Source organism: Panicum virgatum, chromosome 6N (genome assembly GCF_016808335.1).
Source record: "Panicum virgatum strain AP13 chromosome 6N, P.virgatum_v5, whole genome shotgun sequence".
In the NCBI taxonomy this organism is placed as follows: domain Eukaryota; kingdom Viridiplantae; phylum Streptophyta; class Magnoliopsida; order Poales; family Poaceae; genus Panicum; species Panicum virgatum.
This window is the reverse complement of record NC_053150.1, coordinates 18,101,690-18,127,684: the sequence shown is the minus strand read 5'-3', so window position 1 is coordinate 18,127,684 and position 25,995 is coordinate 18,101,690. Positions and strand designations below refer to the sequence as shown.

The following is a 25,995-nucleotide window of genomic DNA, read 5'->3' as shown; positions in this document are numbered from 1 at the left end:
AAGACCGTCACATTCCAGTCTTGTGGTAGCGCTGTTGTCCCAGGTTGTCGCTCTATGAACCGGTCCTTATGGAGAGTGGCCAACCCAGCAGTAAGCACCGTGCTGGCCCCCTAAACCATGTTTCTAACAAAACATATTTTAACGAGACGTGAGCCACTCAAGCCAACACAGAGGGCCACTCTCAGAATTAAGTTGCATATACCATTAATCAAATTAATTAAAAAGGACCATTATGTGTTATAGCGCGGCACCTAGCACAACTAACCAAAATGCAACCCAAAGGACATATATAAGGGATATAAAGTGGCTAGGAAGGTCCTTATAGGCATACAGTATTAAAATACAGTATGAAAATGTATTTAAAGTGATAGGTGTTGTTCATGTTATACTTGCCTTCCTCGTACTGCTCCTGCTGCTACTCAAACTGGTCGAAAGACGGCTGCTCCGGGTACTGGTATTGGGTCTCCTCCGGTAGCTCAACGTCTACTTATGAACACATGGCCAGAAAATAATACACAACAATAAGCATACAAGCAAACACTAACAAAGGCTAAGAAACAGTACATCAATACATAAAAACAGCACACTAAACTAGTCTAAAACTATTCTACGCGTTACAACGATCGCGTGGGCATAAAGAACGCCTAAAACGGAGCTAAAACGCAAAATCTAAGCCAAAAACAAGTTCCAGGGACCTATTTGTAAGAAAATTGGAGTTCCAGGGGGTTTTTGGGCAAAACCGAGGGCTAAAACGTATTTAAACATTAGAGCCAAGGGCTAGCTCGCAAAAAAACCTGGGGCGATAGCTGGGTGGACCGCGGGTTAAAAACTGGAAAACCTCAGGGGCTTAGGTGTAAAGATTAGGACCTGGACAGAAATATCTTTACACAGACATGGACCGCGGGTTAATTGCAAGGAAGTTGGAGGGCTCTTTAGCAAAAATACCAGGAAGAACCGGTATGTTTAGATCTGGGCCGTTAGATCGCGATCACACGGCTCGGGTTTGATGGGCTCTAGATCTAATCGGGGTCGTTGCCTCCAGATCGGGGGGCCCAGGGTGAAGGGAGCGCGGGGCGGCGGCACTGGGTCGCCGGAGACGTGCTCCCGCGGCAGCGTTGCGCCGGAGAAGGCCGAACTCGGCCTTCTCGGGGCGGATTCGAGCGAAGCTGGGGTGTGGAAGCACCTATACGGCACGCGTGAAGCACCTGGGCATTCAGCTGGGCTCGGGAAGGTCTGTCGAGGTGGAATCGATGGACGGGGCGGAAACTGCATGGCAGACACCGCCGGCGTGCGGTCTTCGTGCCGTGCTGGGCTCAGGTTTGGGTGCCAAAGGGTGCTAGTGCGCGCGCAAAGCCAACATAGGTCTAGGCAAGGCCAGCGCGAGGCCGTGCAGCGGTGAGGGGCATCCGCCATGGCGGAGCCATGGCGTGCGCGGCGGCGGAGCGCCAGGGCATGTCGTGCCAGTAGCTAGGGTGGCACACGGCCGAATTAACTTAGCGCAAAAGATAGCGGGCAACGGGGCGGTGCTCACCGAGGTTTGGGTCAGGTTGGGACGGCGCTTAGGGTCGACGGCGTCGAGTCTGGCGGCGGGTCGCGGGCGGAGCTTCGCGGTCCGGGTTGAAGGAGGGTACTGCAGGGGTCCCCTGACCTCTGGATCTCGCGGATCGTTGCGGGGTCGTGCTACAAGTTTAGATGATGGGTCAGGGCGGGCCAAAGGCCACCGGCGGTGAGTAATGGAGCGGGCGGGGGAAAACTTACCGGAGAGACGTCCGGCGAAATTCTGGCACAGCACGGGGCTAGGGCCGAGGCAAAGGCCTCAGGAGGGTTGCTGGCGTCGTGGCGATGCCCCTGCGCGGGTTGGCCGGGGCTCCGGTGCGGCGGAGTGGCGTGGCCGCGGCGAGGTGCTCTGCTCTGGGCAGGGGCAAGGCGGCGGCTAGGTTAGGGCGATGCTGGTGTGTGGGGTAGGGAGCAGGAGATTACGGGGCGGTTTAAAGAGCCCGGACCGAGGATCTCGGCGAGCGGGATAGGGAGGAAGGGATGCGGGGATCGCGGCCGGGGATCACGGCCGGTTTGTTGTGCGTGGTTGCTGTGCGAGCGGAGGGCGCGGGGAAGGAGATGGCCCTGACCCGTGGGTCCGGCCTGGCAGTGAGGGGAAGGCGACGCGGGCGAGAGCGGGCCGAGCGGGGCGCGGACGAGCGGAGAGCGGAGCGCTGGGCCGCGCGCTTGGGCCGAGCTAGCGCGTCGTGCGGCGCTGGGCGGAGCGCGGGAGGAGGCAAGCTGGGCCCCAAGCGGGGTTTGGGCCGGCCTGTTAGGTTGTCCGGGAACAGAGGAATAGGGGAGCGGGCTGGGTTTGGTTTTGATTTTTCTTGTTTTGGGTTTGGGCTGGGTCCTCTTTTCCTTTTCTATTCTATTTCTAAAACAAACAAATATGTTTGAATTCAAATACAAGTTTGAATTCAAACCACACTCACTCAATTAAAAACTATGCTTCAGCATGAATGCAACAACAAGATTTAAACCTAGATAAAATTTTAATTACTTGAAGGACAAAAAGGGATTATATGCCATACTAAACACAATAAACCTTAGAAATTTAAATAAAGCCAATTAAATTTATTATTAAATGCTGAAATTTAAATTAGTGTGTTACAGATAATATCTTTAAATAAATTTACTACAAATATATATTCTATAACTCATCTAATCATAATTATTTTTTATCGTACTTGTTATTATCTTCTGTATAACTTTAGTCAAAATTCAAACTGTTCTAACTTGTTATAAAGATGTTAAATTATTGCACTGATCTTTTGATAATCGGGATGGTTTGCTGCATTCCTTTGTACAATTGTACTCCATCCATCTCTGATCATTGCATTAGGTCTTGGCACCGAGACCAAGGAACGCAGCCCCGTTCAGCAATCCAATAATTGTCAACTTTTTTTTTTAATCATGAGAGCGCACACGAGATTGATCACCGGGCCACATACGTAATCACGCGACGACCGATCGTCTGCATAGTTGGTTAGACCATTTCCAAGAATCTTTCAAAATTTCATTTTCTAAATTATCATTTGGAGAGCTTTCTACATAAAAATTGCTTTGTATATGTACAACTTTTTAATATCTTGAATACACTTTAGAAAAATAATTTTCATTATCTATCTTTAGCGACAAATACGGAATGTGGGATGACTACATTTAGATAACCATTTAGAGAAGTTGTTGGAGGATATCTTTCTATTAAAATCTCTATTCTTGCTCTAAGATGGTATACCTTTATATTTACTATGCATGCCAACTGATGAAGCCGAGACAAAACCGGGCCTCCGCACTCTTTGGTGATGATTAATTTTGAACTTCTATTTCTTCAGACGACGATCAAAATTAGATGGAGGGAGAATGGTTTACCACACTCGCTAATTTTTTTCTTTTCACAGCTGCATATCATCAACTTATATGTTGGAGGTAAGCTATATTTGTTAGAGAAATTAGGGAGGAAACATATCAGGTGCAAACCAACTTTTCCGTGCAAATCATGCAAACTCTAATCTAAGGGAGTGGGAGGGGGATGTGCAACATTGTGATTACCCAATTCAATAGTGGGCGGTTAATTGTAAAATTATCCAATTCCCCATGCCCCTTGAATGTTGATCCGGTGATTTAGATTGGAGTTTGCACGGAAATGTTGGTTTGCACTTGATATGTTTCCAATTAGGGAGTATTGCTTTCTTTTTATTCTATTCAAATATTATAAAAGCACAGTAAGTTCGTTTAAAAACTATGGACGTGTTTGGGTGTTTTTCACCGGCTTGGGTTTCATTCTCTTACGTAAATTGAGGCACTGTATAGCATGATGGTATTTTGTAAGTCGGGTAAAAATAAATCAGAAACCGGATGAAACTATTTGCTTGTTTAGCTGCCTGCACTGGGTACGGGGAGCGGTACGCAACCGCTCCTCCCGTACCAATTTACCGTGAAAAACGCCGCAGCGGGGGACTGTAAGCCACCCGCTACGGTTCCGATCCCGCTAAATCAAGCGGGGTAGTGGGCGTTCGCTACGCCTGCTCCGGCCCCACCACGGCCTCCATCGCCTCCCTCCCGCGCACCCTGTTGGCCTGTTCCGCTCGCCTGCGGCAGTTCCGCTCGCCGGTCACCGTGGTCCTGCGCGCCCTTGCCTGCTCGCCGGCCACTACAGTACCGCTCGCCAGCCGCCGCCGGGCCACCGCAGCTCCTTCCTCCCGCGCACACGCCGCCAGTCGAGCCCGCCCGCCGTGCCCCACCGCGCCACGCCCGCCCGATGAGCTCCGCCCACCGAGCTTGCCGCGCCGCGCACTCCAAGCTCTGCCCGCCACCGTCGCGAGCGCTCGCCGTCGCGCGCTCGCTCGCTGCCGCTGCCACGTGCGCCGGCGCGCTGCCGCCGCACACTCACTCCCGCCCCTGCCTCGTACCCGTCGTCGAAGCCGGCCGGAAGGCAGAGACGGCCACCGCAGCCGGATGTGGCCCCGCCCGAGGCATGCTGGGCCGGCACGGCGGCACCCTGCGGGGCTGGTGGCGCGGCGACGCCCGCTCGCGAGCCGGCCGGAGGGAGGGAGTCTGCGGGCTCGCCGGCCGCACCACGCCGCGCAGGCCGCCGCGCGCCGGGGACCCTGATCCGGCCGCCGCGCCGGGGGACAGCCGGGCTTGAGGCCCCCAGAGGGAGGGAGTGGCGCGCCGGCCATAGGACGAGCGCCGCCGCGAAGCCCTGCGGATCCTCTGCTCCTCCCCAGCAGACGAGCGCCGCCGCAAGGCCCGGCGTGGCCACTTCTCCTCCTCGTCGGCATCTCCGCGCGCTGTCCTCCGCCGGCGCAAGGAGGGCTGCCGTCCAGGGGCGTTTTCTCTGCTCCTCCCCTGGCGAACGAGCGCCGCCGGCCTCCTCGTCGATGGGGAGGAACGGTCGGACCGGCGCCGTGGAAGAAGGGTTCCAGGGAGGAGGAGCCGCCGTGAAGGACGGTCCGGGGAGGAGGGTCGCCGGAGGAGGAGGGGCCGCCGACCTGGGCAGAGAGCAGAACGCAGGAGAGAGCAGAAGGGAGAAGAGAGAGAGGGGGGAGGGCGACGGGGTGGGGATAAAAAAAATAAACTGTGTATGACATGTGGGCCTCGCAGGTTGGTAGTTGGTATAGAGAATAGGATATAAAGTATCATGGGTGCGGGAAAATTGGATATAGAGAAAAGAATATTGATAATCAGGATGAAATATTTCTTTTAGAGGATGAATATAGAGTATGACGAGTGCGGATAGCCTAGCTTCATCGGTGACTATCTTTCGTCCCGTGGACCCGACCATGGGTCCAGTAACACCTCCATTATCCTACCACCTGCATCAGCAAGAAACAACCCCCCCCCCCCCCCAACACTTATCTGCACTTGTCCTCATCACCACACCACCGCATTTCCATCCCAGCATGCATTTTCTCATGTTGGAAAACTCCGGATTTCTGTCAGAAAGGGACATCACACAAAGAAGAGTAGAGATTTTTTCTGTGCAATGAAAGAGGAGTAGCGATGGAGTGAGGTATACAGATATAAATAGAGTTAATTGGATCTATGCCATTACAATTATCCGAGTTCACTGATATACCATTACAATTCGTCATATTGGAACCGTGTCATTATAATTTCATAACTCTTCAAAGCATGCCACTATGTACCTTCACTGTATTTCTAAAAAATTTTGGACCAAATTGCCCTCAGTCTTCTTCTTCCTCTAATCGCCTTCTCTCCATCTCTCTCCATGGCGTTCGGATCCATGGGGGAATCCAATCCAACGACAGCAGCAACAAGGCAGCTAGGAGCCTAGGATCGGGAGGAGACGAAGATGCGGATCTGCTCGAGGAAGGTCTGTCCTTGCCGCCTCTCCTTGCGCCGCACGTAGCCGTCTGCCACGGCGTTGCAGTACTCCGGGTACCCCTTCCCCCTGCTGCTAGCCAAAGCTCGGCGGCTAGTCCCGGTGCGCGTAGTAGGCCACGACGTCGTCCATCCTCGCGCAGCCGCCCTCGGCGATGTCCACGGCGATAGGCAGGCGCTCGTAGTGCGCGCGGGAAACGCCCTCCAGCTCGTCCAGGCGCGCTAGGCCCGGGGCCGTCACGGCGTAGAGCTCCCCGGCCACGCGGTCCCCTCGCCGGGGAGGTTCAAGAGGAAGGGCACGCGGTAGGGCCCGCACACCAGCGGCAGCTGCCACGCCGTCACGGCAGCGCCCACGAAGGAGGCGTTCCCGCTCGAAGCCAGCTCCTGCAGCAGCGTGTGGTTGGAGAAGCCGCACTTCAGCGTGCCGAACGTGAACACCAGCGTACGTTTCGGCGGCGGCTCGTCGCTCATCGCCGCCTGCGGAACCGCCGGGTCGAGCCTCCTGCCGGACTCGCACGCGCGCTGCACCTCCGCCTCTAGCCACGCCCTGCCGCACCGAGCCGTCTAGCTCTGTTCGCGCGCCGCCGCGCTGAGCCACCTGAGCGCGCGCCCGCCGTCGCCAGAATCCTCGACGCGAACGGCGGCGGGGTCTGCCAATGGAGAGAGAGAGGGAGGAAGGAGGGGATGAGAGGAAGAAGAGGATAAGGAGTATTTTGGTCTGTAAATTTTGAGAAACACATCGAAAAGGTATGTAGGAGTATGTTTCGGAGAGTTTTAGAATTGTATTGGCACAATTTTAATAAGACGAATTGTAATGGCAGATCAGTGAATTTAAATAATTATAATGATCCAACTAACCCATATAAATAGGGTCTGTCTCCCTGTAAAGTGACTTAATTTTTGTTATGTGTAAGTCACTTTTTTTGGGTGACTTATTTTTTGTTTATATGTAAGTCACTACTCTAGACCATTGGATGTTCATCCAAAGATGCATATAATACTACTAATACATTTGAATACACATGTACCGAACAGATTTGAACGTTGGGCTTACCGATTCCGCTTTGTACTGTTCATGCATCTGTTAGGCCTGGTTTTGGGCTGAATTGAACCATGTTGGGCTGTTTGTTGACATGTTGTGTGTTTATCTGAATTCAAATTATAGCTGGGCCGAACTTCGCATCGTTCAATGGTCTAGACATGAATCATGGTAAGCATTGTGTTATATGTTGGGCTTCGCGGTGTTTATAGCTGTCTGCTAGATATTTAATTCACTCTTAGACACATGAATCATGGTGATCTAGTGAATAATATAATCTTTGTAGCCATCGTGTTGCATACATTGGTGAATACACAATATATCAAATAATTTGAATGATTCTTAAAATAATTATGTATATAATATATATTTATATGGATAGTAATACATGATATAATATAATAATAAAGTCATCACCCTCCTTGAACATGCTGCTCTAATTTGACACTTGTTTTTAGTTAATAGATAATAAATACACAGATAACAAATTCTCACACCGTTCACACAAATATTCAGACTGGGATCAGTCCACACAAATATCAGACTCAGACTGGCATCAGTTCACACCAAAAGAACAGCTATCGTGTAGTAGCATATGCTGCAGACCACCTGGCCACAAATTCAGATAGCTCCCTAAAAACTGGACAATAGCATTTCAGGCTCCATTACTAAACTACTTCCTAATTCCTGAAAAAAAGATAGTACCATTTTAGGCTGCAGTGCTACACCACTTCAGAATTCCTAAAGAAAATTGATGGTAGCACATCATGAATAATAGGATACTAACCTCAATTCTCAGCACAAAATTTCTTCTTTGACATCAGCACTGCAAGTAAAAAAACACACTAGTTCAGTAATTGCAGTGAGTAGAATTTCAGTAAAATTGCAGAATGAATCAAGACAGATTGACCACTGCAAAGCAACTCTTCCATAAAGTTCAGTCTGCAATTAACTTAATGAGCAAACAAACATATACTAGGAACGGAGAAGAGCATAGTAACGAGAAATGGCAATGGCAATGGCATGTACACAAGGCATGGCCCATATATTAGACAACAAAGGATCATCCATTTTGAGATAATGGCATTCAGATTGGTCTTTGAATAAAGCAGCTTTAAATATTGTAAATTTTAGAGTTCCACAACTATGCAGCCAACTATCAAATATAAAGATGTGCAGGCCACCTACATGATAGGATAAACACATAAGCTTTATTGAGTTAAAATAAACATGAAAAGAAAGATTGCATGTACACTCACAGTAGAAGACTACGTGTGTCGGACAAGGTCCCTGACATTACAGCATTCGAAAAAGTTGACTGCTACGCATTTTTCAACATTGCCTTTGGGGGACATAATTTCAAATAAGTATTTGTAGAAACCATTCATCTCAGCATACAAACAATAAGAAATTACACTCTACACATGCTGACCTTATTGTTGAACTTCCATCTCCCATTGCTTGTAAAGATGTCTTCTTGCAAGGATCACCGGGATGTCCGACCCTAGAGGGGGAGGGGGTGAATAGGGTCGCTAATCGCTTTCTATCCTAGGGCTCAATCTATTTGCATGAGATAAACCTAACACGTCCTACACATGCTAGTTATGACTAAGGTTTATCTATGCTACTCTCTACTTACCCCTAAAAGACTTGCAACCTATAGCCAATCCTAATCAAACTAACTAGGAAAGAAAAGGCACACAAGATAAAGTAAATGCGGAAACGTAATATAGTAAGTAAAGAGGTAAGTGCAAGAGGGATGCAAACTCCCGAGTAGACACGGTCATGTAACGTGGTTCGGCACAAACGCCTACGTCCACAGGACACCGAGGCTCTTCCGATCACTGTCTTGCACTACGCCACCAAGGCGATGCCGGCAAGCAAAAGCAAGTGCCCACAAGACACCGAGTCTCGTGCACCGCCACCGTCTCTCTCGGTCACCCAGCCGAAATCCACTACGGAGCTTCTCCACCAAGGAGGGGGTCTCTTCTTCCCCCGCACAAAGTGTTGTTGCCACTCCACACCAAGTCGGAGGGTCACACGACGGATCACAAGGATTGCTTGCCGCAGCAAGACTTCTCTCAAGGGAACTCTCGCAAGAACTAATCCCTATTACAAGCACTAAGCACTCTCACAAATGTGCTTAAGCCTATATGATGTACAATGAAGCTCTATGATGGTTGGAGATGATCTTTGGCTCTTGTATACTTCCTTGGTATCCAGCACTCTCAAATGAGCCGTGGGGTGGCATATATATATAGCCCACACACCCCAAACTAGCCGTTGGAAAAAGGCTGACAAAAAGCGCTATCACTATTTAAACCGATGCTCCCGTTTTTGTCATCACCGGTTTAACCTGTGAGTGCATTTTCCAACTAGCCGTTATACTTCAACGGCTACCTCAATCGACCGACGTAATCAACCGTGCAGCGTCGGTTTAACCAGTGAGTGTAGTTGCTGAAAAACTAACTCTTTGGACAACTGCACCGACGTTCACCAATATCTAGCGTCAGTTCATCCGGTGTATAGATTTTGCCTCAGCTGCTGAGTTCATTGCACCGACGTATTCAACTTTCCTGGCGTCGGTTCAACCGGTGTTACCAAAACTCCTAGACATGCTTCAAGTCAATGCACCGACGTATGTAATTTTCTTAGCGTCGGTTCAACCGGTGATACTAAAATATCTTTGTCTTGATTATTTTGACTTGGTTTCTTCACGGTCTCTTCAATCTTCGAATCCTTCGGGCCTATCTACGCTTATCCTCTCTTTGTCATCACTTGAACCTAAAAGCCTGAGAATGGTCATCTTAACAATCATATTAGTCCAAGTGTTGTGTTGTCTATATCAATCACCAAAACATTATATTGAAATATGGCATGAGAGGCCATTTTCGCTACACTTCTCAATTATAACTTTTGAGCTGCACCAAAAAGTAATACAACAGATTTATGCTACTATAGTTCTATTAAAACAAAAGGGGAAGAAATAAGGAAGAAACAGTTATAAGTAACCTTGGAGGTTTGTAGCACCCTACCATCTACCTCAGTGAAAACCTTTAGCAAATGGAATACCACATGCCATGAGCATAGACTCTGTTTCAGTACCTACAAATTTGCCATTGAAAACAACACAGTTAAGAAAGCATCCATACCAAATTATAGCTTCCTAAGTTGAATGCAAGGAAAAACTCACATAAAAAAGAGCAGACATCCTTTCTTGGGGTTTCTGCCTAGACTTCTCAAAGAGCAGACATTTAAAAAAAGTACAGGTCCATACTTACAACACAATGCTTCATGACTTACACCAAAGACAGGAACTAAAACTTGTAAATACTAAGACTGTAATAACCATGAATCACTGTGTTGAGCTACTCTATTTTGGGCTGGAGTCATTTCAGCCAGAGGCAAACATGTAGGAGCCATTTCAGAATCAAAGAACGGCTGCTGCTCAGCCAAATGTGCAGGAGCCATTTCAGAATGAACAATTGCAATGAAAATGTTTCATTTAATTCATAACAATGTAAACCAGCTAAAGGGTTCAATTGGAAATGCATCAAAAAGGCGGCTATAAGCATAAAATGAAATATCAGCTACTCAAAATGGTAAGAAAAACATGGGTCCATACCAAGGTTTTTGTAGGTAATTGCAAGTGTATTTAGAGCAGCTTTCCTGATCTCACCATCTCGCTTGGCTGTCAGTGCTGCAACAGATGGCAAGTTTTTTCATCAACCCACCAACCTGCATCACAGAAACAAGTATCTGCTATAAGTAACACAATAACATCTAACTGGCACAGGGAAGTGGTAGCTATACAGATCTCAGTCCCATGATGGTCAATCAAGTATCCAATAAAATCCACAAATTCTAAACTATCTCGAGAGTAAGAATTTTTTTAACTAATACTCATAAGTATTTTTCTTAAATCATCTCAAGGATAACTTGAACCACAGGTGAAAAGGGAATGATTGAGGCGATGGTGGAAGCAAACCTAAATGCTTATGACTTTATATACACCAAACTGATATTGACCAAATCAGAATAGAGAAAAATCATTTTTAAATCAGAACAACAATGACAAATAAACAAATTAGGGGGAAAAAGAGATCGAATATGGTAGTTTTTAGGTTGAACAAAGTATGACAAGTACATGCAACAAGAACATAAGCTATCAGTTTTTTTTATTAAATCAGATAATACAAAGAAAGCTTTTAAATCAGAGAATCTAGTTACTTATCATTTTATAGCCACTATAAACAAAGGAGAAGTTCTTCACCTAAGTTCTCCCTTTCTCAACTCCTCAACTACACACCTTGAATCCCAGAAAAAAATAGACTAGGGAGAAATAAAAAAAATTTGGGTAAAATTTTGCATAGAAATTCTAGTGAAGTAATGCACATTTTCATATTTCACGGTAACAAACTAGAAATTACTATACTAATTGAGGGTGTAATTCTAGTATAATAATTCTGAAATTTTAGGTATTATAAAAACAACAACAGTTCAGTTATAAAAAATGATCATGTTTTCTAAAATACAGCCAAACAAAAGCTAATGGCCGGGTTCTCCACAAAAATGAAACAAACTCAAATGCTCGGCATATATATGCTAACGAAAATGAGGAGGAAACTACCTATCACGTTCTAAAAAAAGAATGAGGAACATGTATGCCTGATCCACATCTAAAAAATAAAAGACAACTAAAAAATCATAGCAGATGCCGACTAGAAAATTCACACTAATGCTTACCAAAGTATCCAATTAAAATTGAACTATCTATTGCGATACAAGTTACAGTTTGCATGACATTACCAATAATAATGCAAAAAGTAAAATAGTTGCAGACAGTAGTGTAGGGGACAAAAAATCAGCATACTATATCTACTCGTCCTACAGCACACAAAATGAATGAAGATACCCATCATATGTTCAGAATGAACTCACTAAAATGCTCAAAATAGATCAACAGGGAGACAAAGCATGTAGGCACACCAAACATATAACCAGACAATAATATTGGAGATTCTGCATATATTTAAGACTGAAGTAAATTTAGATAACTCCAAGTACTTAGAACCTAGAACAGAGAAGGGAGTAACATAACTCAGATTAAGTAATCTCAAATTTAAAAAATTCACATCTTAGCAGAAATTTCTATCTGCAATGCATAATGATTAGAACCCACCATGGTTCTCTTCTAGTAGCCTTTTAGCTTGTGATAAGTGTTGACCCTATGAACAAAAAAATGAGATTATATTGCAAGCAAACAGGGATTAATGCAAGCTAACATTAAACACTACCACTATGAAGACTAAATTGCTTCTCTGACACAACAACTAGAGGCTGCTCATATATTCTACTGATCAAAACAATTAAAGGCATGAACCACTACTACTATGCACCTAACAACATTGGACACAAGGACAGGTACAGTAGTATGCCTAGTGCAAAAGCAATGTCGAATACCTAATCACAGTTTCACCAGCACCCCCTTCATCGACATGTCCTGAAATTTTGTGTATCAATCCACCTAGACAACAAGTTGCTATGGAGAGGAGTCACCAAAGCTCGTCATGCCAAAGGAATTGACCTCTCGAGCAGATCTAACCAAAGGAAACAAGGGGCAACCACATGAATAAGGAGGGAATCAGCCACATACCTCGATTCAAACCAAAAATCAGAACACGCATCGACTAATCGAACCATAAATCAACAAAACAAACCACAAATCGACACTATCGCGGATTGCACAGAACTAGGCCGAAACCCTAGTGCCCACATGGACTTGCTTGCGCTGCTACATGCCCACACGGGCCTCCATCCAACAGGGCATCAGGGAACAGAACAACGACAACATCTAAAGGGCACAAGAAGGAGACCTACCTTCCTTGACGTCGCCAGTGAAGCGTTGACCACGAGCCGCCCCTTCCACCTCCACCCCCAAGCGAGGCGACGAGCAACGCCCCAACCCCAGGGCCCCTGCGCCAATGGTGAGCAGCGGGGCTGGCTCTTAGGTGGGCGCCGCCGGCGAGCCCAACAGAAGCCTTTGCCTCCGTCCGTAACCAATCTAGAATGGGAACGGAGGAACAGGAGAAAGGAATGGAGGAGGAAGAGTCACAGAGGTCAAGTCGTGAGATTGGACTGTGAGAACCAAAACGGGTTTCAGTTACAATAACAAACCCGCTAACGTAGAGACGGATTTTAGAAGACAGAACGACGGGCCTGATAACAATCAAACGGGCGATACATAAAAAATGGACCCGATTATTACATAATACTATACAAAGTCATCAGACTAGTTGGTTGCCGATAGAACGATTGATACCTTCCACTTACACCAATATAAGATTTAAGGCACCTTAAAACAAAGGGAAAATTCGATTCATACCACCACAACTCCATGAAATTGAGTGTCATGTTGAAAATCATGCCACTCAATGGCATGAATTTCAACACGAGATCCAATTTCAAAAAATTAGAGTGGCATGGATCCAACTGACCCTAAAACAAAACAAGTAAATCTGTTATAAATATCCCGAGGAGGAAGCTTGAGGTGAGGCTGAGGCGGAGGGAAGAGCAGAGAGGACAGCACGAGGCCACCTCCCATTCCCGTCATCCTATGGATAGAGCGGCCGCGACAGCCGCAGACATCCTCGTCATGATCCCATCGCCTTCGCCTTCGCCTTTGTAGCACCGCCTCCTCATCCGCCCGCTCCCTGTTTCTTGGCCACTCGGGTTCCTGCACTGGATCGGATTGGATCCCCGTCCGCCCGTTTCTTGGAGGAGAGAGATGGCCGAAATGGCCGTGACCGTTGCCGCCGCCGCCGGTACCCTCCGGCCGTGCACTGGCGTCTCGGCGCGCGGTGCCGCGGTTCTTGGCCGGTGGCGGCCTCTTGCCCTGGCGGCGCCTGCTAAGCTGAGGTGAGGGGATTGGTCATTGGCCAAGATTCAGTTTTTTTCCTCCCCCTTTTGGGTGCACCAGGACTAGATTCCGAGCCTTTGCTTAGTAGTCCGTATTTCCTTTTTTTGTTATGGTAGGATGTTTCAAAGGTTCGAGCTGTGTTGCAGAGAATATACTTGTGCTGTGATGGGATTGTAGCTTCTTTTTCCTGAATTTGTTAGGACAGGTTGATAATTCACATCATTATGGCACACCTTGTTTCTTGGATCCTTTGATTCTGTTTGAGTTGCAGAGTATAGTACTTGTTGGTTTGCTTAATGAAAAGGGATCGGAAATTGGTAAGCAGTTTTTTTTTAAATTTTCTTTCTTGATGATACTGTAGTTAAGTGATGGTGCTGATTGGTGAATTAATGCATGTGCCCTGGGGGCTCATATCAGTTATATGCTGTATGAGCCTGTGCGATGTGTATCGACAGGTGCCTAGCTTCCATTTCACGGTTTTGAATGAGGCTCGGAAGTCCCACAAATCTAAAGTGCTGTAATCTTGTTCTAAGCTTGTTTTAGTCTTTTCTTAATGCCTAGTTGGCTAGTTGCACACTTGGAAAACATTAACTTACTCTGTGAATAAACCAGTCTAGCCACACATCATTGAATTTCACCCATATGGGTATTTTTTGCATTAAGGATTTGTCAATATATTATCTTGTCCACGTCTAGTGCCTTGTAAGGCAAGAGTCACTTTCTAAATATCATGGGTTCAGACAATTTTCACGATTCTGATGTATAGATTAAAAGATTATATGGTCTGTTGAATCTCCATTTTCAGCAACAAGTAGGTTGATAGAAAGTCTGGGGTTTCCTGGAACTGCAGGGAAGTACTGATTATCAGTCTCTATCATAATGTAAAACCAAAGTAAGGAGACACTCATAATATGTCGAAAAGACTGCATGAGTTTTCCTTTAGAGGTTCATAGTCTAGTTGCTGTGGAGTGCAGTGATGTTAATACTAACCTACAGTCTTTTGTTATTTCATCTTTTCTATATATAACCTCCATTATATTTTTCTCTTCAATTTAGAGTGTTTGCAACTGATCCTTTCCTCTCTTCAGATTGTCCTTTTCAGCTGTGAGGGTTCCTAGGGCTACTTCCCCTGCGGCTGTTGAGGTACATAGCATAGGTTACCAAAAAGCATTGGATGAACTTGCTTGTTCAACCACATATACTTTGGTTAGCAGGATGGGAGCAACACCGATACAGATCCTATCCCGAAAGTTATAATAGATCAAGACTCAGATCCGGATGCAACCATTGTAGAAGTAACCTTGGGTGACCGTCTTGGTGATCTTGTTGATACAGTATGTTGCTCACATTAAATTCTCATTATATTTGCACCACTAGATAATTTTATTAACATCTCTTAGATCGTGAGAATTGTCCTGATAAAATAAGATCTGTTTGACGTGCAGATGAGTGCCCTGAAGAACTTGGGGTTAAATGTTGTTAAAGCTAGTGTCTGCCTTGATTCTACCGGCAAGCATAACAAGTTTTCTATAACTAAATCGTAAGTGGATCTTCTTTCCTACGCTGTTTCATCAAATATGTAAAAATTGACATGAGGAATCTCCCATATAAGTTCAGTGTCCAACTTACAACAGAATATGACGTCTTTCTTTGTTGTACTTTTCTGCATCTATCAGTTCTTGCCTAGAATGAGTGACAGGAATGCTCTACAGGTCCACTGGCCGCAAAATTGATGACCCAGAGTTGTTAGAAGCAGTACGGTTGACGATCATTAACAACATGATACAATATCATCCGGTAACCGACTTCAACTTTTGCTCTATCTTTTTATTTTTACTTTTATAAATTTATAGTGTCGCTAATGTGAAAATAGTGTTGTTAATTTGGTACCAGGAGTCCAGCAGTCAATTGGCTATGGGAGCAACATTTGGGCCAGAAGTCCCTGCAGAACAGGTATTGCCTAAAGTGATTCACGTCAGTGGCTCACCTTTATTGATGGTTCCCATATTGAACTGAAAACGTGTCAATGTGCCCCTGGAGGTCCACTAAACCAACTCATTTGTCCATAACTATCATGAGAAAGAAAGAGCACACAATGATGTACAAGACACTAATTTCTACAGTGTCCTCTTTGGTTTTTCTTTTTGTCCGTTGGTTGGGTGTGTGTGGGGGGGGGGGGGGGGGTTCTGCTTCGTTGCTATGGAATTCTTAACTAAATCAAAAAGTCTTATCTGGTATCACTTCATATCTAGATCTGTTCTCCATAGAACATCCTTGACTGGACTTCACATGATATAATGGCCATGGAATTGTGATCAACTATAGCGTCAGAATTATGTCTCTCTTCTTTGAGATTTGTAAACCTTATAAATGTTGTTCACTTGTTGATCGGCAGGTCGATGTGGACATAGCAACCCATGTAGATATCTATGATGATGGCCCTGAAAGAAAGTATGCCATCTTTCTTACCTGGTGCAGTATGAGAACATAATCCGAATGAATAACACATTGCCTACATGTATTTCAGTTTCTGTTACAGATGTGTTGTGCTTTCCTTGCTTGACCAATTGCTATCATTTCATCAATGGGAACTGGATTATTTAATAACTCCTACCCTATAATGTGAAAGTGATTTGATCTCCTATGTTGTTCCATTTCAGCTTACTTGTGGTGGAAGCCGCTGATCGTCCAGGGTTACTTGTTGATCTTGTTAAGGCCATCTCCGATACCAACGTAACTGTCCAATCTGGAGAGTTTGATACTGAGGTGAGACTAGTTGTCTGAAGTCTGCTCATGCAAGGAACCATTCATCTCCTGACATATTCTATCTTTCAGGGGCTACTGGCTAAAGCAAAATTCCATGTCAGTTATAGGGGCAAAGCTGTGAGCAAGGCTTTGCAACAGGTAAATATTACAATACCTGTTCTTTTGGCTAGAGAATCCGACTCTAAACAAACTCATGCTAGTACGGAATTTTAGTACCGCGATTCTGATTTGTCTCATCTCTGCAGGTTCTTTCTAATAGCTTGCGCTATTTCTTGAGGCGGCCGACAACAGAAGATGCCAGCTTCTAGCCAGATAGTATGCTGAAATACGCACAATAATGCCCCGCCTCAGTCATTTACCTAATTTGTGTGATGGGATTCACATGAACGGGATAGTATGCTGAAATACGCACAATAATTTTTTGAAGATGGATCAGAGGAGGTATACTTGATGCTATGGTGCCACACCTTATGGTATTTTTCCTTGGAATGAAGGGGAATCTGCTGTATGAAGTTTCAAAGATTGCGATGCTTAAAGCATGTAACACATGATTATTTGCTACCTGGTGATAAATAAGATGGAACATTGTGGGGGCCATCATCCAGGTGCACATCTGGTGATAAATAAGATGGAACATTTTGGGGGCCATCATCCACATCCAATGTTGGGATAGAATGCTGTATTCGTTGTGTACATTTAATTGTCAGATTAATGAAGTTACATATGTTAATCTTCTGGTTAACGATTAGACAATTTCTTTGAGAGTGCATCATAGTATATAAAGAAATGGCATCACCACAACCATTGCATTTGCATCTCTGCTGTTATTTCCCAGTTTATTCAGAAATATACTACACTCTGGTCTGCTGTTACATATGTAGCTTTTGCACCTCCCAAGTGTTAACAAACCGCATTAAGCCAAAACCAACGTACTTAAGGCACGCCTTGCGCCATTAATCATCAGCAAGGCAGCAGCCTAGGACGAACAACAGACGTCTTTTTTAATTGACACCGAATTCAGTTTACAGGGCGTCGCCCTCCCTGGGGGCGATTCCGGCGCCGCCGTCCAACCCTCCGCCGTTCGCCGCCTCTGGTGGCCGCCGCCGCCGGCGACTGCCGAAGCCGGCTAGCCCGCTTCCCCTCCCCTCTCCTCTCCTCTCTGCCCCTTCCCTCGAACTCCATGACCGGGTCGGCCACCCCTTCTTCCCTCGCCGCCGCCGGTTGCCAGGGACCAGATCCGGCGATAGGGTCACCGGATCTGACCGGCCCCTGGGCGGATCTGCTCTCGCCTGGGCGGTTGCCGCCGGGCCTGCCCCATGGCCTCGGTGGTCCCTGCGCCACCGTCGTCGTGCCTGTGGGGCGGCCACCCACATCCGACCGGCCCTCGCGTGGCCAGCTGCCGGTCCGGGGCGCTGCCACTCGCACCTGCCTGGCCCGCTGGCGGGCCGCCCTCGCCGCTGGGGCCTCGGCTCCGGTGAGGCGCGGGGCGCCGCCGCCTGCCGCCGCCGTCGCCAGACCCGGGGCTCGGCTCTGGTCTGGGGCGGCCTGTGGGCTGGTGGCCACCGCCGCTGCTCGGCCCAGGGCTCGGGTTGCGCCTCCGGTGGCTGCGTCGTCGTCGTCGCTCGCCCTGGGGGGTTGTGGCTTGCTGCGCCTGTGGCGGCTCTACGCCTCCGCCGCTCGTTCCGGGGCATGCTGCCGTCCTGGACGTCCGCGTCTTGGGGTCTGCGGCCGGCCCTCTGGCGAGCTCTTCAGCGCTATGCCGCTCCTCAGCCTTCGGCTTCGAGGAGGGATTGGGTGAAGGCGAAAGCCTAGGTCTGCTTGCAGACCAATGACGGCGACGCCTTCCGGCGCCGTTGACCTTGTTGAAGGCGTCATTTTTCACCCCTCTTCCCTCCGCTCCAATGTGCTTTCCGGGTGAAAACCTTGACCTTTTGGTCGGACGATGACGGCGCGTAGCGTCGTTCCCTCGCTGGAGGCATCGTTTTGGAAGCTCTGCCGATGGTGGTGGTGGTGGTGGTGGTTGTCTACCTGGCTTCGCTCATTTCAGCTGTATTGTCCGGGTTGCAAAGGTCGTCGTCTTGCGGATGCTTTGCCGCCCTTCTATTCGTTGCCGTGGCGGATGCTTTGCCGCCGTCTTTGTCGTGTTGTCGACCTTTACATCCTATGGCTTGTAGTATTTTTTTTGCAGGTTTGGTGGTGGTCGTTCCTAGGTTTGTGGGTTTGCCCGTGTTCCCCCTATATTTCTTGCTGTTCTTATTTGTGTACGGGTCGAGTGCCACTTGTGTGATGTGCTTCGTTTTCGCCTTAATAGCCTGGGCCTTAAGATTTGTAATAGTCGTTTTACTTTCCTCTTAATAAAACACGTGCTCAGTCACATTCGCGAAAAAAAAATCAGTTTACAGGCGGCGGCGCCGTCGCTGAAAATGCGCGACGGGGCATTGGGCGGCGGCTGCCGGATCCGGCGATCGCGCGCATGGCACCATCGCCTCACACGCTGTAGTGCTGCTGGATGCCCTCCATGTCGAGCCCCTTGAGCCTGACGACCGACTCGACCTGCCCCTTGAGCGTGCCGAGCTCCCGGAGCCTGGCCACCTCGGCGCGGCGCCTGGCCTGCTCGGCGATCTCCGAGAGCTCGCGGTAGCCGCCGCCGCGCTCGCCGAGCTCCGGCGTCTGCAGGCCGTGCAGCGTGCGCTGCGCCGTCGCCCACTGCGCCTCCCGCTCCTCCCGGCCGTAGTCCTTCTTCCCGGTGAAGGCGATCTTGTGCTCGAACAGCGTGTCCCACGCCCGGCCGCTCAGCGCGTACCAGATGCCGAACTTGAACACGTCCAGCGGCAGGAAGGTGACGGCGCTGTAGGCCCAGATCGCGCCCGCCCAGCCCCACCCGATGCCGCGGATGTGCGCGAACCGGATCGTCGGGTACACCGCCACCAGAGTCGCCATCTGCCATCGATGCATGGATCACAGGATCAGGAACAGGGGTGGTAATGGATATAGCTCTAGTGGTTTCTTTACGATCCAACTTGACGCGGCTTACGATCTGGGCGACGACGAAGGCGGCGCAGAGGAGGAGGCCGGGCATCTCGGCGAAGCACCAGCCGCGGGAGCGCGTGACGAAGATGAGCGCCTGGCTGATGATGCTCACCTGCAGGTACAGCGCCGACATCATCTCGTCCCGGCTGCCGTGCAGCGGCCGGACGCCGAACGTGTTCTGTCGCCGCCGCGCGGGAGCAAACAACAAGGTTTACATTGTTGCTAATTAGTTCCTCAAGAAATTTGGGAGAAATGATGATGGCCACTGCTCACTGCTCATCTAGCTAGAGATCGAGGTCGCTGCTCACCGTGAAGAAGTCGGTGCTGCGCATGGCCCAGAAGAAGATGACCGTCATGAGGGCCAGGTAGGAGCCGTACACGATGCCGGTGATGAAGATCTCCTTCAGCTTCCAGCTGTCAGGGTGCGGGGACGGCTTCACCCGGTCCTTGGAGATGGTCATGATCGTTCCTGCATCCATCCATTTGTTTGCATCCAACAAATAAACATGCTCAGTTGAGCGTGCTATGCGAGAGCTCACCGTCGTTGAGGATGGCGATGACAAGTATCATAAACGGTGAGAAATCGAACTTCCAGATCAGCGCTATGAGCATGAATCCGAGCTGCAGATTGCCGTCAAGATAAAGCAAACAAGCAGCATTCAGACAAGCTAAGTGCGTACAAGAACAGAGCTTGCATGGACAGATTCATCCTTTCAGCCTTGGAAAAAAAAGTTAACTTACCACGATTCGGATTGTTATCGACACCGCATAAATCTGAAAAGAAGTGACAAGAGAGAAGAAACATGCATCTATCAGTCTAATAAACTGCATTACTATTTTGCGGTTGCGAGGCCGATGCGCTGCTTACGGTGTAGTTCTTCATCCGCTGGAAGATGGCACGGCTGGTGAGCACGGCGCTGATGATGACGCTGAGCCCAGGCTCGGTGAGCACGATGTCGGAAGCGCTCCTGGCCGCGTCGGTGGCGTCGGCGACCGCGATGCCGATGTCCGCCTTCTTCAGCGCGGGCGCGTCGTTCACGCCGTCGCCGGTCATCCCGCAGATGTGCTTCCTCTCCTGCAGTTTCTTGACGATCTCGTACTTGTGCTCTGCAGAATTCAGGATTCAGGATCAATAATAATTTTTTTTGAAGAAAAAGGATAAATAACAAATAGGGATCAGAATCAGGTGCAAGTGCAAACTCTAGTCGTGCTCATTCTCACCCGGGAAGACGCCGGCGAAGCCGTCGGCCTTCTCGATCAGGTCGTCCACGGGGATGGAGGCGATGGCTTCGTCTTTGCACTGCCCGAGCAGCGCCGACGAGGGGTACATGTTGGTGCCCATCCCCAGCCTCCTTCCCGTCTCCTTGGCAATGGCGAGCTGATCACCTGCACCATGAATCATCCGGTGTCACTGTCACATCACATCACATCACACTTGGTGACAACACTGAATCATAATCTCTCTACCGGTGATCATCTTGACATTGACGCCGAGGTCGAGCGCCCTCTTGATGGTCTCGGCGCTGTCGTGCCGCGGCGGGTCGAACAGCGGCAGCAGCGCCACGAACTGCCACGGGCCGCCGGGGCTGTCCTTGCGCTTCTCCGGCACCTCCTGCCTGGCGACGGCGAGCGACCGCAGGCCGCGCTCGGCGTACTTGTCGATGACGGCGTGCACCTTGTTCACGACGTCGTCGGTGCATCTGCAGAGAGCCATGATCTGCTCGGGAGCGCCCTTGCTGACACGGTGCCAGGTGCCGTCGGCGGCGCTGATGTAGGTGAGAGCGGTGCGCTTGTCGACGGGGTTGAAGGGGAGGAAGTGCACCTCCTGGATGCCGTCCCTGGCCTCCCTGGGGTCGCCGAGCATGCCGACCATGGCGGCGTCGATGGCGTCCTGGTTCTCGACCCTCGAGGCCCTGGAGGCGAGCAGGATGACCTCGTCGGCGTCGACGCCCTTGGCCAAGATCTCGATGAGGCCCCTGTCGACGCGGAGCTTGTTGACGGTGAGCGTGCCCGTCTTGTCGCTGCACAGCACGGTCATCCCGGCCATCTCCTCGATGGCGGTCATGCGCTTGGTGATGGCGCCCTGCGTGGCCAGCCGGTGCGAGCCGATGGCCATGGTGACGGAGAGCACGGTGGGCATGGCGATGGGGATGCCGCCGATGAGGAGCACCAGGAGGTTGTCGATGCCGTCGCGGTACCGGCGGTGCTGGATGGGGTACATGACGACGACCTCGACGACGATGCCGACGGCGATGGCGGCGATGCAGAAGTTGCCGATGGCCCTGAGCACCTTCTGGAAGTGGCCGACCTGGTTGGTGCTGTCCACGAGGTGCGCCGCCTTGCCGAAGAAGGTGTGCACGCCGGTGGCGATGACGACGGCCTCGATCTCGCCCTGCTTGCACGTGGACCCCGAGTAGACGCTGTCGCCGGGCGCCTTGGTCACCGGCAGCGACTCGCCGGTGAGCGCCGACTGGTCGATCTTGAGCGGGTCGCCCTCGAGCAGGCGCGCGTCGGCGGGGACGATGTCGCCGAGCCTGATGCTGACGACGTCGCCGGGGACGAGCGCCGCGGCGTCCTGCTCGCTCCAGCGGCCGTCGCGGAGCACCTTGGCCTTGGGCGCCAGGTTGTCCATGATCGCCTGCGCGGCGCTCCCGGCGCTGGACTCCTCCACGTAGGAGATGGTGGAGTTGAGGAGCAGCAGCACCACGATGCCGACGAAGTCCTGCCAGTCCGGCGGCTCGCCGCCGCCGTTGGCGAGCGCGATGGCCATGACCGCCGCCGCCTCCATCACCCACGACAGGGGGTTCCACATGAACCCCAGGAACTTGAGGATCCGGCTCTCCTCCTTCTCCTCGAGCTTGTTGGGGCCGAAGACGGCGATGCGCGCCTGCGCCTCCTCCGAGGAGAGGCCCTGCTTGGTGCATTTCAGGGTCTGGAACACCTCCTCGACGGGGATGTTCTCCTGCCATGCCACGCATCATCATCAGTTCATCACAAACAAAAAAAATAAGGACGCCATGGAAAATCTGTGCAAGCTCTGGAAGACTGGAACAGCGACGTGTCTGTGTATAATCAATGATTAGTTGCAGTGATGATAGCAGTGATTAATGAGTCCGGCCGGAAAAAGCGCGGTGGTTGCAGATCACAAGAACAGGGGGAAAAAGAGGATCGGAGGAATAAAAAGGCGCAGTCTTTGCAGATGGAAGAGAAACTGGAAGCCGCATGGAGCGGCTTGGAAGTTGTAACCCGTGAGTCAAGCAACGAGAAAAGGGAGCAAAAGAAGATGAGCAAATCTGTTCTAGTATGATCTGAACTATACTCTGGCTGAGCAGCTGGGTGACGATTGGAGGCCAGGTGTATGTTCTTTTCGAAAGGGAAAAAGATACGGATTATAGCACTATCATCACACGAGTAAATCATGTTTTCTTTTCCCTTTTAAAGAAGAAGAGAAGTGTTTGTTCTTCGTGATCTATCATTGTATCTAGTCGTTAGAAACACATGTCGTAGACTACCGATTAACGAACAAACTAGATCCGATTCTGAGAAGAGGGACGGCTCTGCAAGTTCAGACCATGAATCGAGGAAGGAGACAACGGCAGTAGGAAAGAAAGAACAACGCCAACAAAAACAGCAGCTATCTGGCTAGCAGACAGCAGGGTCATTCTTGATGATCTCGGGAGTGTGGGACGATGAGTGCATGCTCGTACCAGATCGATGGCCTCATTCTTGATCTCCTCGAGCCCCGCCATCTGAGCTGCGCCGGCGCAACCGCCGCCGCAGCCGCCGGAGGGAGGGACGACGACGATGATGAATGCGGGGGCGGTACGGTGATGAGGAGGGGTGGGAACGCAACGAGGGGTCGCCTCTTATATAGTGGCCGGCCCCCGGCCGCTTCAGCCTGCCTGCGTATCGATCGTCTCGCCTCGTCTCACAGCTCTGCACTATCCGTTGCTTGTGCTACGGATTATCGATGGCCGTGATCCCATGGACATCGATCACGTCCGTTGTACACGAAACACAAACACTCGTATTCTACAAAAATTAGTAGAGTCCGGTAGTAAGGGACTGTTTTTAATTTAATTCCATTTAGAGAAAATCGTTTTTTAGTACTCATATACGCATGGGAAAATTGATGTTCTTGTCCCTCCTTTGTAGTGCAATTATTGTAAATTTACCCTTGTTTTTTTTTTCAACTTTACGATTTTGCTGTCGACGAGATTTCACCCATAACCAACGTAATTTTACCCCTATTTTGACCGTTGACTAGGATCAGAGCAAGATCACGTTGACTTATGAATATGAATAGTAACTTTTAAGTGTACTCCGGTGTACTACTAATGGCAGTTTCACATGTTTCAAACCACGGCAGAGGTGCCAATGGGATGTAGTAGGATAATTACAATATAAGCTGGTCTCACTGCTTAGAACAAGTCGTGGGTGGTGTTAAAAATTTTTCACAGCACTAACAACTCAAGATATGCTTGCAACAATACTATTCATATATTACTTATAAGTCCAGCAATCACTACTGGAAAAACGCACATTCGTCCGCGGCCATTAGTACCGGTCACGGCTTCGGCCGGTACTAACGTGCAAATTTAGTACTAGGCCAAAGGAACAGTGGCCATGGGAACCTATTAGTACCGGCTGGTGGCTCCAGCCGGCACTAAAGTGCGCCACCGACAGGCCCCGACGTCCGCCTGCAACGGCTAGTGACAATTTAGTACCGGCTGGAGCCACCAGCCGGTACTAAATGGCCGCTAGGAAACTTAGTACCGGCTGGTGGCTCGAGCCGGTACTAAATGTGGCGCGTTAGTACCGGCTCGATCCACCAGCCGGTACTAATGTGTCCACTATAAATTGGCACCTTCTTCCTCCCCGAGCCCGAGCCAGCGCCATTTCACCAGAGTAGCTCGAGCTCGGGTTGTTCTTCCCCTTAGAGAGTTGCCGCCATTTTTTCTAGTTTTAATGAGTGTTCTAGTCATCCAAGTGCGCCAAAGGTTTGCAACTTCATTCTCTCTTTATTGATTGTCTTCATTCTTCATAGTTAGAGGAATTTTTTTTAGAAATAGTGAGAATGAGCATTATTTCTTTGATTTATTCTTTGATTTGAGGTATATAGAACCCATGACTTCAATTTGAATGAAGTTTTTATGGCTAGATTGAATGTGGATAATTTTTAGAGATATTTTTCAATCATTTTTATATATTAGAAATGACCGTAGTATATTTTTTAATTTTTTGAATGAGATGAGTATATGTGTACAATGGAAATTTTTAGAATGAGTTTAGAGAGTTCATGTGATTTACTTGTGTATATGACCATATATGGAAAGTAAATTTTTTTATAATGAATTATTGAAAGAAGTATAATAGAATTTTTTGTATTATGAATGGATTATTTTGACACTCTAGTGATGTATTTATTCAGGCTCACATTGAAACCATCTAGAAGATTAAACAATCTTTATTTCGAAACAAGTATACGTTGTTAATCTCCATTCGACGGTGATGGCACTACATTTCGAGGATACACGATGCGCTATAAGGACATTGCTAATAGGTTGGTCGCAACACCAACATTTTCAGTTAATCCGAACACAGCATTTGGCGCAGTCAGCGTGACCGTTGTTGCAATGAGAGCATATCAATGAGCATGCTGCATGTGCCAAGTGTTGTGTTCCTATTAACCGAAAATATTGGTGTTGCGACTGCCTATTGTCGACATATTTGATTCGCACCGTGTCCCCCCGAAAGGCACTGTCATCACCACATGGTCGAGGTTACCGACATATACATTTTTCGAAATAAAGTTTTTTTCCCCTATAGATGGTTTCTGGATATTGATCAAAAGAGTGTTCGCATGAAACTGAAGGGTGTCAAAATAATTAGAAGATATATATATTTATTTCAATTAATTAGATATTTATTTCAATTAATGTGATTTTGCATTGTAGTTCACAGACACTTACCAGCAAGTGTGAAATATAAATGAAGTAGTGTTGCTATTGGGGCATTAGTCACATTGTGCATGCTCTGTCACAACTCTTTCTAGATCCTTCATTATGTAGATAGGGTGAGGTCAGGACCGACGAAGAATAAGGGCTTATATAGAGCTGTGACATAGCACGACACACAGTGATGACTAATGCCTCAATAGCAACTCTAATTTTATTACATTTCAGACTTCATGGTAAGTACCTGTGCAATTCGAATATGAGGATATAATGATGTACATATTTTAATTGTAATTGTGAGAGTAATTCTTCATCTTTTGTATATATTTTCATTGTTATTTGTAAGAGTAATTAATCTGATCATTGTAATAGTAATAGTAATTAATATTTGCATTGTA

General features: G+C 48.4%; 2 protein-coding genes, 2 long non-coding RNA genes and 1 pseudogene across 10 annotated transcripts; 1 reads left to right on the top strand and 4 right to left on the bottom strand.

Moving 5' to 3' along the window:
- Positions 1 to 5,557: 5,557 nt before the first annotated feature.
- On the bottom strand, positions 5,558 to 6,403 carry LOC120677520 (annotated as a pseudogene).
- A 921-nt stretch (positions 6,404 to 7,324) lies between these two features.
- LOC120679301 lies at positions 7,325 to 8,892 on the bottom strand. The gene is made up of 2 exons (XR_005677100.1): positions 7,713 to 8,892; positions 7,325 to 7,612 (listed from the first exon to the last, which is right to left on the bottom strand). It is a non-coding gene; the product is annotated as an uncharacterized LOC120679301 (long non-coding RNA).
- An 869-nt stretch (positions 8,893 to 9,761) lies between these two features.
- LOC120679303 lies at positions 9,762 to 13,391 on the bottom strand. Of its 6 annotated transcripts, XR_005677102.1 has the most exons (5): positions 12,806 to 13,239; positions 12,389 to 12,525; positions 12,108 to 12,153; positions 10,119 to 10,663; positions 9,762 to 10,030 (listed from the first exon to the last, which is right to left on the bottom strand). It is a non-coding gene; the product is annotated as an uncharacterized LOC120679303 (long non-coding RNA). The 6 variants fall into 6 exon arrangements; XR_005677101.1 differs by having other exon boundaries at positions 9,762 to 10,663; positions 12,806 to 13,266; XR_005677105.1 differs by lacking the exon at positions 12,806 to 13,239 and adding an exon at positions 12,646 to 12,791 and having other exon boundaries at positions 9,762 to 10,663.
- Positions 13,392 to 13,450: 59 nt separating this feature from the next.
- Positions 13,451 to 17,363, top strand: LOC120679300 (ACT domain-containing protein DS12, chloroplastic-like). Of its 2 annotated transcripts, none has more exons than XM_039960855.1 (10): positions 13,451 to 13,843; positions 14,933 to 14,987; positions 15,059 to 15,178; positions 15,290 to 15,384; positions 15,557 to 15,641; positions 15,738 to 15,797; positions 16,240 to 16,295; positions 16,505 to 16,610; positions 16,680 to 16,748; positions 16,856 to 17,363. In XM_039960855.1, the coding sequence occupies exons 1-10, from the start codon at positions 13,713 to 13,715 to the stop codon at positions 16,916 to 16,918; spliced, it is 840 nt and encodes a 279-aa protein (XP_039816789.1). In that variant the 5' UTR covers positions 13,451 to 13,712; the 3' UTR covers positions 16,919 to 17,363. The 2 variants fall into 2 exon arrangements, with proteins under 2 accessions (XP_039816789.1, XP_039816788.1); XM_039960854.1 differs by having other exon boundaries at positions 13,470 to 13,843; positions 15,056 to 15,178.
- A 1,572-nt stretch (positions 17,364 to 18,935) lies between these two features.
- On the bottom strand, positions 18,936 to 23,495 carry LOC120679484 (plasma membrane ATPase-like). Its single transcript, XM_039961089.1, has 9 exons — positions 23,348 to 23,495; positions 21,108 to 22,602; positions 20,862 to 21,026; positions 20,509 to 20,747; positions 20,382 to 20,414; positions 20,180 to 20,261; positions 19,949 to 20,109; positions 19,645 to 19,818; positions 18,936 to 19,550 (listed from the first exon to the last, which is right to left on the bottom strand). The coding sequence occupies exons 1-9, from the start codon at positions 23,387 to 23,389 to the stop codon at positions 19,098 to 19,100; spliced, it is 2,844 nt and encodes a 947-aa protein (XP_039817023.1). The 5' UTR covers positions 23,390 to 23,495; the 3' UTR covers positions 18,936 to 19,097.
- Between the last annotated feature and the right edge of the window lie 2,500 nt (positions 23,496 to 25,995).